We start from the raw sequence: 12177 nt of genomic DNA on the forward strand, positions 1-12177 counted from the left end.
AATACAGTTCTGATTCAGTGGGGGCAGGGTGAGGCATAGATCTATTTTGAAGAAAAGCTCCTGGGCTTGTGGCAACTTGTGCTCTTTACTATTGTAGCTTCCCCACTTACGAGGGCACCCTGGCATCTGGCAGAGGCTGTGGCTTTCCATCAGCCAGAGAAGGAAGGATGTGCCAAAGTCTCAGATATTTTGGTCACCCCCAAAGCCTAGATCCTAGATCGCTGGACACATTGCAGTCACGACGGAGCCAAAAGCCTATCTCTGCGGGTCCAGAGACTGGGTGCGGCAGGCTCCCACTTCCCGCGAGAGGACAGGGCTGCGGGTGGCCCTGAAGTCCCAGGCTGCCGGTCCGGTAGCTGCCGCTCACCTGCCCAGGCCGAGTCCTGCAGCCCCTTGGGGGTCCCAGGACAGCTCGGCCACCATGTTGGGGGCTTCTGGGCTGGAAGCGCAGCTGTCCTCCCAACCGGCCGACTCGCGGGTCATAGAGGCCCGCCCACCCGCGCCTAGAGCGCCCACCTTCGCTCCCGCGCTCGAGGAGCCTCAGCCGGCCTCAGGGTCACCCCCAGGGGACCCGGTCCGACCCGGGACGGAGGTGGGAGGAGGCTCCCGAGCCCTCGCGGGCCCGGGGCGGCCATGACCTGGGACCGTCACCAAGGCGCGCAGTCTGCGGTGGGTACCTCTGTGGCTGTGAGGGGGTGCGGGGTCAACGTGCGTGCAAGTCCGAGCGCTGGGGCGTGCGTGCAGGTGGGGCGTGGCGGACCGCTGCGCTGTGGCTCGTGCTGGAAGGACCCGCTGGAGCCCTTCGCGCGCACCTCTGGCCTGTCTACAGTTGCGTTTGCTTGCTATGGGAACAAGGAGGGCTGAGAGTAACAGCGAAGTCCCAGATCCAGGGAGTGCGCTGAAACTTAGGAAACCTAAACAGCGGTGGAACGTGCGGGCGCCGGAGCCTAGGAGGCTGGCTGTGGGGCGTGGATCTGTGACTGCCTCCAGCCGGGACCCCCGACCCCGGGGGAAATCGCTGGCAAGATGGCCGAGTCCCAGCCTTTTCTGAGTTCGGGGGACGGGGTTGGGGTCGGTTCTATCCCGCTGGGACACAATCACCCCCAACTCCCGGGGCTCAGAGCCCGCACCCTTGTTTGGCCACACCTCTGGTCCCGCGCAATCAGTCCAAGTGGTCCCGACAACAATCGGGTGAAGCGAAGCTAGCAGCCAAGCCCGCGCCAGAGGATCGGATGCAAGTTTAAAGCCTTACGTGGGTGGGCGGTTCCACTGCCGCCCCCAGGGGTCGCGCCAAGCCCCTCACCTGGCTTGGCTCCCGCAGCGTGTTAGAGCGGGACCGGAAGGCGTCAGGCTCCAACGCCAGAGCTGAGGGCTGCTGGACGCTGAGGGGCCTTAGAAAAGTGAAGTCACTGCCATCCGAGGCTGGTGAAAAGCAAGTCCTGTAGCAATGGCTCTGCGAGTCTGCGGGCCGCAGTGTCACCTCCATGTATTTGAGCGTGCCGTCTGAGCTCACCTGTAGGTTGGGACTGGACTGCTTATAGTAGTCCCGGGAGGGTGAGTCCTGGTGCCCGCAACACTGGCTCCCACCCCCATCCCTGTCTGCGTGTCCCCGAAGGCACTTAGCTGACAGAAAGGTGAAGGTGACTAAGGATAACAGACTGATGGCTGCAAGAGCCACAATGAGGTAAAGGGTAAGGTCTGACCGCTCAGGAGGGTGTGTGAGGAAGTCACCGGATTTGGGCATTTCCTCAGGGTCCTCATCCTCCAGAACCAGCAGCACTGTGGCTGTAGAGGAGAGTGAAGGGTCACCGTTGTCCCTCACCAGGACCACCACCTGCTGGGTGTCAGAGTCATCCTCCAGTAAAGCCCGGGCTGTGCGCACCTCACCAGTGTGTGCAGACACCAGGAACAGTCCTGGGGCTGTGGACTGTGGCAACAGTGAATAAGAGAGCCATGCATTGTGGCCTGCATCAGCATCCACGGCTGTCACCTTGGTGACCAAAGAGCCAGGAGGTGCAGAGCGAGGGAGGCGCTGGGGCAATGAGAGTTCCCAGCCAGGTCTTGGGTGCAGCACAGCTGGGGCATTATCATTCTGGTCCAGGACAAACACATGCAGAGATGTGTTGGCATGCAACTGCGGAGAGCCAGAGTCTCGAACCCCCACCACGATGTGCATCATCTGCAGCAATTCATAGTCAAAGGTGCGCTGGGCAAAGACCCGCCCATCTTCAGGGTTGACGTACACAAAGGAGGAGGCTGGGGCTCCCTGAATCTGATTCCCTATAATGGAGTAGGTGAGCTGAGCATTATCCCCAGTGTCTGGATCAGAGGCGGCCACAGTGCAGAGAAGGGAGCCTGGAGGCCGATTTTCTGGGATGTAAGCAGTGTAGAGCTGTTGGGTGAAGTAGGGGGCATTGTCATTAACATCTGAAATGTTGAGCCTGATGGTGAGATGTGCATGCAGGGGAGGTGAGCCAGCATCACTGGCCAGCAGCTCAATGACGTAATGGGATGTGGCCTCGCGGTCCAAGGGCTGGCTGGTTAGCAGTGAGTAGTGGTTCTCAGAAGGCTTAATCTGAAATGGCAGGTTTGGAGAGATAGCAAGGCTCACTTCACCATTTCTCCCTGAGTCTCGGTCCCGCACATTAAACAATCCCACTACTGTGCCCACTGGTGTGCTCTCCAGGACAGGGTTGACCAAAGAGGCCAGTAGTACCTCTGGGGCATTGTCATTGGCATCCCCCACATCCACTTGAATCACACAGTGGCCTTCCATGGCTGGCTGTCCCTGGTCACGGGCTCTTGCATGAATTTCATAGAAACTTGACTCCTCAAAGTCTATGGGACCCAGCACATGGATTGCTCCACTGGTAGCATCTAGGCCAAAGAGATTCCGCACTGCTTCAGATGTATGGTCTCCAAAAGAATAGTCTAGCTGGCCATTGGTGCCCTCGTCCGGATCGGTGGCATTGAGGCGGAGCAGCAATGTACCCATGGGTGCATTCTCTGCGAGTCCCACACGAAGAACTGAGGACTGGAAGGTTGGAGCATTATCATTGACGTCCAGCACGATGACAGAGATAAGGGTGGTTCCTGAGCGGGCTGGGACACCCCCATCCACAGCAGTGAGCACCAACTGATGTTTTGCCTGGGCTTCTCGGTCCAGCTGCTGCTCTAGCACCAGCTCTGGGAATAGCTTCCCATCTTTTAGGGTCTTCACATTCAGTGAGAAGTGGTTGTTGGGGCTCAGAGTGTAGAAGCTCACAGCATTGGTGCCCACATCTGGGTCCTGGGCACTATCCAGAGGGAATCGTGCCCCTAATGCAGCTGATTCTGAGATGCGCATCTCTCGCTCAGGGATGGCAAAGCTAGGAGAGTTGTCATTGAGATCCAGGATCTCTACCTCTACCCGGATTAGTTCCAGTGGGTGTTCGGTCACCACCTGCACTGGCAACAGGCAGCTGGTGCTGGCTCCACACAGGCTCTCTCGGTCAATCTTCTGATTTACTGCCAGAGCACCACTCATCAAGCTCAGGGAAAAATAGTGCCCATTCTCCTCAGATCCCAACTGCAGTCGGCGGCTCAACAGATCTGTCATCTTTAAGCCTAGGTCCTGAGCAACATTCCCCACCAGCGTCCCCGGCTCAGACTCCTCCACCACTGAGTAATGAAGCTGCCCAGACACCCAGCCCCAGCAGCACAAGGACAACATGCAGAGCACTTGCCATTTCCCAGGGAGCTGTAAGGGCATCTTGGGCCCCATGACCCAGAAGTCCCTTCCTGGACACTGACTCTGTCCTGTATCCAAGGAAGACCCAGGGCTTGAATTTTAGCAGCTGAAATCTCTTGTGTCTCCTTCCAGCCTCTTAAAAACTGCTCCGAGGTCTGTCTGCCTGCAGCAGTTCTTCTTAGTCACTGAATGGCGGGGGTGGGTGGGGAGGGGAGGGGAACTGAATCTGAGTGGAGCTGGGGAGCTGGGGAAGGAGAGGCGGGCAGGAAGAGCAGATCCCCCACCTCAGCTCTGAGTCTCATTGGCCAAAAAGTCTCTCCGCTCTCAACCAATTATGAAGTCTCCTCCTGGAAACCTTAGGAACAGGCTGCAAATCTGTGTCACAGAAGCCTCCTACTTCCCCACTCATTTTGTGCTGCAGGTTGATTCAGCCCCCTTGGCAGCAAAATTTGACAGCTCAGATGGTGCTCAACAGGGAAGACAAAGTGGTACAAAACTTCTCAGTGTTCTGTCCCAGCAACTTCCTGCATGACTTCAGAAGCTTCCACTACTTCACTTGAACCAACAAAAGTTTGTCCTGGGGGAGGCAAAGCCCATGTGTTCCCCCTCCCACCCTCATCCTGCCAACGGTGCTAAGATGAGAAAAGAGATTTGTTAGGATTATGTAGAGTCTTGCTCTGACTTTCCAGCAATGCTTTAAGGAATCTCAATGTCAGCGGATGACTATAGGACTCAGCTTTCCTGAGATCCCAGACCTAAGCTGTGGAATGAACATCACAGATGAAACAATTCTGGGACTGATCCATGTCACCCAGGAGGGTGACTAGAAACTAGGCATGACCTCTAGGCTTTATGGTTTCACCAAGTCAGAAGAACTCTACTTAGAGACCCCCCAGAGTAGCTATCTCTATGAATTCCTCATCTGTAAACCAGATTTCTGACATTAAGTGATTTCATTTATTGATTTTTCCCTAAGAGGTAATGCTCCCCTGCCCCCAATCTACTGCATCTAGCTCAAATCCCAGTGGAGACTTGATTGAGAGTCCTGAAGGCCTAGAAGGTCTAGCAGGTCTCTCCCTGCACCTTGATGCCTCTACTCCCTGGACTCTTTCCTGTTTGTGCTCTCTTCTATGTTTGCAGCAGAGAGGTCCCTTCACAGTGGGTTAGGCAGTACTTGATACTGTGAGACAAAGATTTTAGTATCCCTCAATCTATTGGGAAAGGTAATCAAGAGTTAGGTAGTCCAGAATCTGGCCCCATCACTCAGGGAGGGTAGAGAAAGCAGCCACCTGGGTTTAGGTGACTGTCCCATGCACCCTACCCTTGTGTGCTACATCCTTCTATGCTCCCACATTCTGGCAGCCTGCTTCCATAGTACCCTGGCTCTTGCTCACTTACTTTCACTTCTCACTCTCAATCACTAACCTGTGACACCTCCCTGGTTAATTCACAAAACACCTCTAAAGCACAGCATCTATCACAGAGTTACCACTCACAAAAATGGTGACATCACTACGGGCTCTTACAGAGAGGCCAGTACTCTGTGCGACATGGCCCAGCCATATGCCTGGAATAGAATAACCCTCAAGCATTGGCTGAGCCTGCAAAGATCTCACCTCTAGCCCATAGAGAAGATCAGAGGGTGGGCAGCTTGGGCGAACAGGCTCCCCTGCCATAGGTGCACTGGGCGACTTCACCATCATGAAGCTATCGCTCCGAGTGGGTGCAGAAGCCAAGGGTGTACAGCCATGAGAGTGGCCGCCCACATCAACAAACTTGATAGGATCATCTGACCCTAGCTGGATACGGAGGATCCCATTGGAAGGAGGAAGCCCCTCCCTCCTTCGAGATCGGGTGAGACACGCACAGGTGCCAGCGGGAAAGCAGGTCACTCCACAGGCAGCCCCACGCAGACACTTAGAGAGTAGTGCCACGAATGAGCCAAAGGAGACAAAGCAAATTGCTACTAGTGATACAGCCAAGTAGAGGGTCAGGCGGGATTCTCCTTCCCTTGGAGCTGAAGATTCTCGAAGATCAGGGACAACAGGATGAGCGTCTTCCTCCAAGGACACTAGGAGAGTAACGGAAGTGGAGAGTGGTGGTGTACCGCTATCCTTTACCACAATGACCAGCTTCTGTGGTGGGAGATCAGCTGGAATGGGGACTGCTGTCCGCACCTCCCCAGCATAGCGGGAGACTGCAAACAGGCTGGGATCTGGGGCCTCCAGGAGCTGATATGAAACCCAAGCATTGTAACCTGAATCCAGGTCCACAGCGGTCACTTTTGTGACTAGGTGACCAGCACCAACTGACGGAGGCAGTGCTTGGGGACATAAGGAACCAGGCCGGGCCCTGGGGCGGAGCACAGCTGGAGCGTTGTCATTGAGGTCCAGCACAAATAGACGAACTGTCACAGTGCTACTAAGGGGTGGGTTGCCCCGATCCCGGGCCTGCACCTCAAACTGCAGGGTCTGTGTTTGCTCATAGTCAAAGGATCGAGTTGCATGAACAGCTCCTGTCTGGGGGTTCAGAGAGATGAAGGAGGAAGCTGACACATCTCGATTTCTTGGCTCTAGAAGAGAGTAAGAGATGAGTGCATTCAAGCCAGAGTCTGGATCAGAGGCTGCAAGGGAGCAGAGCAGGTCCCCTGGGCGGTTGTTCTCAGGGACAAACACCTCATGTGACCTCTGGAAGAAAGAAGGTGGGTTATCATTCACATCTGAAATATTGAGGAAAATAGTCCTTTGGGTACTCAGAGGAGGATTCCCAGCATCAGAAGCAGTGACCATGATGTCATAGCTGGATTTGGCCTCTCTGTCCAAGGGCCCAGCAGTCACCAGGGAGAACTGGTTCCTGAAGGCAGACTTGAGGGCAAATGGCAAGTGGTCAGGGATACGGAGGCTCACATCACCATTTAACCCCGAGTCCGGGTCCTGCACACTGATGAGTGCCACCACAGTGCCAGGTTCTGCGCTCTCTGGGAGAGTCCCAAGCTCTGAGGTCACCGTAATGTGGGGGGCATTGTCATTTACATCCAGGAGATCCACTCGAAGGCTGCAATGTTGCTCCATGGCTGGAGAACCCCCATCACGAGCCCGAACATCAAATTCATAGTAATTCTCATTCTCAAAGTCTAGGGGCCCCTGAAGGGTAAGCTTTCCAGTAGTGGGGTGCAGGCTAAACAGGTTTCTCACACGATCAGGGGTGTGACCACTGAAAGAAAAGGTGACGTTACCACTGGGACCCAGGTCCGGGTCAGAGGCATTGAGCTGGATGAGCAGCATGCCGGCGGGCGCGCTCTCCAGCACGCTAATCCTGTAGCTGGATTGCTGGAAGGCTGGGGCGTTGTCGTTCACGTCCAGCACTGATACCCGGAGCTCTGCGGTGCCAGATCTTGGAGGGTTACCTCCATCCACAGCGGTCAGCACCAGGCGGTAGTCAGATTGCTTCTCCCGATCCAAAGGCTTCTCCAGGAGCAGCTCTGGGACCAGGCTGCCGTCACTGCGCTTCTTGACATCCAGTGCAAAGTGTTCATTGGAGCTTAGTCTATAGCTACTGATAGAGTTGCTCCCCACATCTGCATCCTGAGCCTTTTCCAAGGGGAAACGCTGTCCTGGAGGAGCTGCCTCCCCAATTTCCAAGTCCAACTGCTGCCGAGGAAATCGGGGGGCGTGATCATTCACATCCACAATTTCAACCTCCGCTCGGTACATTTCCAAAGGCCCTTCGGTTACAAACTCCAGGGGCACGATGCAGTTGGCACTGAGCCCACACAGTGCCTCTCGATCGATTGGATTCTTGATGAGCAGGGCTCCGCTGTCCAAATCCACACGGAAGTGTCTCTGGTTCACCTCTCCAGCGACCTGCAGCCTGCGAGCTGACAGGCTCTCTGTATCCAGCAGGAAATCTTGGGCGACATTCCCTACAAAAGTCCCTTCCTGTGACTCCTCTGGGACTGGGTAGCGGATCTGCCCACAAACGTAATCCAGGTAGCAAAAGAGGAACAAAAGGGTAGCTCCCGGGCAGATTTCTACCCAGCTCCTCACCTTGCGGAGCATTGCTGCCGCCCGCTAGTTCTCTACCTGGTCCTGAGAAGCAGAAGAAGCCGACCCGCCCCAAACGGCCACAGCAGCTGGAGACACCTATCTCCCTTTGCCCGCGCCAGTTCTGGCGGGGCTGGGCCGGCGCCGCAAGGGTTACGCGCCGTTTTTTTGCTGGTGGCGGGGTAGATTTGTCTGCCTTCCGCCATCCGATTGGCAGACAGTGGCTCCTGGGCTCAGCCAATAGGCTGAGTAGAGAACATCCCAATAGCAGCAGGGTTAATGCGTCGCAGCATTGGAGGAAAAAAATTAAAAACCCAAAACAAAAAACACCTATTTTTTCGCCTTCCTCCCGCTCAACAGCATTTCTTTCCACGGGTTATTATTACCTCTGTGGAGAAGAAGACAACACATATGTGTTGTTGGGTTTTTTTCTCTCGAACACACCAACTCCCCTCCGCTCCCCGCCCCTTTTCCGCGGGGAAAACAGCTACAGCCAGAGCCTTAGCAACCTGCAGCCCAGAGAGGAGTAGCCATTTGAGACTGGTCACTTTGTTCAAGCCAGTGTTGTCATCCACCAATATTCTAAATGAGTAGCTTCTGCCTCCATCCAATGGTATTAAAGCAACAGCTAATTAGAAGCACTGCCATATACACAAAACTCTGCCTCTCTCAGATTATTCAGAAACGTATCCACCTCTTTACAGAAAAGGCTTACAGATAAATGTAACCAATTAAATTCATGCAGTACACATTTCTGTTGTAACAGAAGGCACAGTGAAAACCAAACCTCTTTTATTCAGAGGCTTGCTAGTGATATATTAAATTGCCATTCATTGATTTCAAGGACAGTATGGAAGGAGAAGAAGCAGAGTGGAGGGAGCCAGGAGAGGAAGATATTCCAAGTCAGTAAAGAATCAGTTGTGTCTGGGAGGTGCGAAGGACTACATCTCATTATCTGGCAGAAGGCTAATGTTCACAGATTTAATAGCTCCCATGAATGATTGAGATCAAGCAACCAACAGCACTGTGGCTACAAATCCCCTTTATTTGACACCATGGTATGCTTGATATGTTGTTAATTACCAGCAGAGACTGTTTCAAAAGAGCAAGCTTTTCACTTAGCCCCAGGGGGCCTCTTGGAGCTGATGTCTTGATCTCACTCCACCCCCACCCAGATCCAGACCTTCCCAGAAGCCTGGCCACCACCTTGCACAAACGCAGAAACACAGCTAATTTCACACTGTAGTTACCTGCAAACTGTAGTCTGAGTGACAAACACACCAGAGCACAAAGAGGAAAATTCAGCCTGATCTGGATGTATTTCTGAACTCATTCAAATCCTCACCTAAGTTACCACTAAACGTCAACACCAGTAGTAAAACCTGGGTTTCTTATCCTCTCCAGATTTTTTCTCCAAACCCTTGATCCTCAGGAATATCCTTTGACTATGGGGAGGCCAGCAATCAACATTCTGGTCTCAAAGGGAAGGATCTGCTTTCTGTGTTCTTTTACAAAAACATCTAAACCTCCTCCCATGGCAATGATGGAGCCATAAATCAGTCTGACCTGCTAGGTGTTTATGCTAGGATTCACTTCAGTGAAGACACCATCACCCATGCAGCTGCCTCAATCCGAATGGGGGAGGGGAGGGATGGGGAAGGTCATCCTTGACTCATTCCTCTCCCTGACTACATATATTATGTCAATCAACAAGTTCTGATGATTTTACAATGGTCATCTCCCTCCATCTATACTGCCACTGTGGTGATTCAAGCATTTATCAGTTTTCTACTCAAATCTCATAATAGCCTTCTAACTGTTTTCCTTGTCTCCAGTCTCAGTATCCCCAATCCATCTCACTCATGACTGCAAAAATCATCTTTCTAAAAGCAATCAAACAACAACAACAACAAAAAACACCTCTGATGCCATCATACATATGTCAGTTCCAAATTCTGCAATGACTATCATCAATAAAGAATAAAGTAAAAACTCCTTGGCCTGGCCTAAAGGTAATTCAAGATCTAACTCCTGCCTACTTGCTTCACTCTATCTCTTGCAAAAACTGTCTGTTTTACAAACATACTTTAAAGTTCAGTAATAACGTAATGCCATTATTCCCCAGCATGGAATTTCCTGCAAGATCCATTTCCACCCGCTTTTCCCTTTACTATTTAACAAACTACTACTCAATCTTTACTTTTCAGCTCAAGCATGACCACATCTATAAGGTCTTCCTGATTTCCCCAGGCTGGCTTAGGTATTTCTTTCTCTTTGCTCCCATTGCTTCCTGTATTATCTTTTCTTTGTGTGTGTATGTCTGTCTCCTATGGTACTCTATGTACCCTAACAGTAGGACTGTGTCTTTTCACCTTTTGTAGTGTCTGGAATGAAGGGGTGCTTAACAAATGGTGAATTATTGATATTATCATTTAGCAAATATTTATTGAGTACTTGTGCTTTATATGACTACTTTATGTTGAATACAGACACTTTATATGTATTACTTTTCACTCTCAACAATTTTGAAAGGAGGTACTATCTTTATTTTATATGTTAGGACACTGGAGTTCAGAGAGATTAAGAGACTTGTCTAAAGCTAAACAACTACTATGTGCAGAAGTAGGATCCCCTACACACACACTCCTACCCCTGGGGTCTGTCTGGAAAGAAATAAAACCTTGTTCTATAACATTTTCAATAATTTTTCTACCAGTTTGTCATCTCTATAACCATAAACTGGACCTTTATTCATGCTTTTAATATCCAATAATTAGACCTCTTACAGGTCTCAACCCCTTATATTTGCTAGTTCACACCAAAACAAACAGGCATACAGTCTGTATTACTAGAACTGGAGAATCATAAAGCCTTAATCCTTATATTCACATATACTGAAACAATGTAACCATCACCACATTCTAATTACAGAACATTTTTGTCAGCCCCAAAATAGACGCCATACCTATTGCTCAATTCTAGATTTTTAAAGAATAGTTGCCTGGTAGCAGTGGTTTATGAAAATTGTCCCTTTAGATGACTGAAATATCATCTGAAGTCTTCCCTACAATGCTCTTTGGGAGATATTCTATGTACTATTTTAAGGTTAGGAAATAACATCACAGAATTTTTAAAAATTTGGCCTGGCGCAGTAAGGCTGGCTCCTGGTTCTGTAAACACCAGAATAACACTTTGCTTCAGAAATATGCTACCTGATAGACTGGGAGGTTCCAGGGCAATGCTTTTCAAACTTCTCTGCACAATGGAATTAGAGATCTTCAAAAATTACTGATCCCTCTGTCCCACCCACAGAAGTTGTACTTTGATTGGTCTGGGATGTGGCCTGGGCTTCAGAATTTTTTAAAGGTCCCTAGATAATTCTAGTGTGCAACCAAATTTGAGACCATTTTGCTAGGGAAAGTGCCAGTTGTTTTTCAGTGTGATCGGAAGAGTAGCAGCTGCTTCTCTCTGGCTTTCATCTTTCCTTAGCCTTTCCATATATGCCTCTGTCTACTTTGTCATCTTTGACTATCTCCAGATTGGCTCGTTTCTAAGGCGTGTTTAAGATTTGGGTGGGCAAAGAACTAATAAAAATAATAATAGCATAGCTAAGAATTTTTTAACACTTATGATACACCAGGCAGTGTGCATACATTATATCATCCACTAATCTTATAAGACCCTTGTTATTTCCTTTTTGCATATGAGAACCAGGCTTAGAAAGATTAACTTGGCCAAGGACCCCTAGTTGGAAAGTGGTGGGGCCTCATTTGTCTAACTGCCAAGCCCAAGGTTGATAGCAATTATACATTCATTAGTAACAAAATTCTGGCTCTCTCACCATTGTAAGTGTGCATGAGTTTCACTTCAGGACAAAGGCCTTGTGGTCGTCTTCACATCATCCTGAATAAATGAAAGCTTTACTTTTCTCAGAATATGACTTTACCTACCTTTCACATTATGTGTCTATCTAAGAAAAATAATGCTGGAAAGATAGGGAATTACATGGGGCGTATAAAAAAAAACCTTTCATTTTGTATTTTATGTTGTTTTGAATAGGCTGGTTTTGCTTTCAAAGTAAATGATTACTTTTACTTTTATAATTAATGGTGATTATCCTTGGATTTGGGTATTTAGTTTAAATTTTTCTGTATAAATTTCTCTATTTTCCAAAATTTCTATAATGCTTGTGGATCACTATTATAACATAAAAGTAGTTTATAAGTAACGTGCACATCATTCCCAGTAGTGTGCTTGGAATAAAATTTAAAGGATACCTAGAATTTTATTTCTTTCACAGAAAATCATTTAAGAATGAGGTACAGGATCTGTGTAGGCAAAGGAAAACTTCCAGCAAATAGTTTTAATGCAGATGTGGCAATCACTTGACAAATGGATGAACGA

The 12177-nt window shown here is 50.0% G+C and overlaps 1 protein-coding gene across 22 annotated transcripts in view; it reads right to left on the minus strand.

The window, feature by feature from the left end:
• LOC150000631 (protocadherin gamma-C4) overlaps window positions 1-12177 on the minus strand; it is a 160099-nt gene that overhangs the window by 14867 nt on the left and 133055 nt on the right. Inside the window, exon 1 of one of the 22 annotated variants that reach the window (XM_090288135.1) lies at window positions 5347-7824. The exons of 19 other annotated variants lie outside the window; for them this stretch is intronic. In XM_090288135.1, the coding sequence (XP_090144261.1) occupies window positions 5347-7788 (2442 nt within the window). In that variant the 5' untranslated portion in view covers window positions 7789-7824. Of the gene's footprint in view, window positions 1-1303; window positions 3876-5346; window positions 7825-12177 lie in introns of those variants that run through there. 2 more of the 22 variants (XM_090288134.1, XM_090288152.1) reach the window with 2 other exon arrangements.

This window comes from Furipterus horrens, unplaced genomic scaffold (genome assembly GCF_987537825.1).
Source record: "Furipterus horrens unplaced genomic scaffold, mFurHor1.1.pri manual_scaffold_10, whole genome shotgun sequence".
NCBI lineage: Eukaryota > Metazoa > Chordata > Mammalia > Chiroptera > Furipteridae > Furipterus > Furipterus horrens.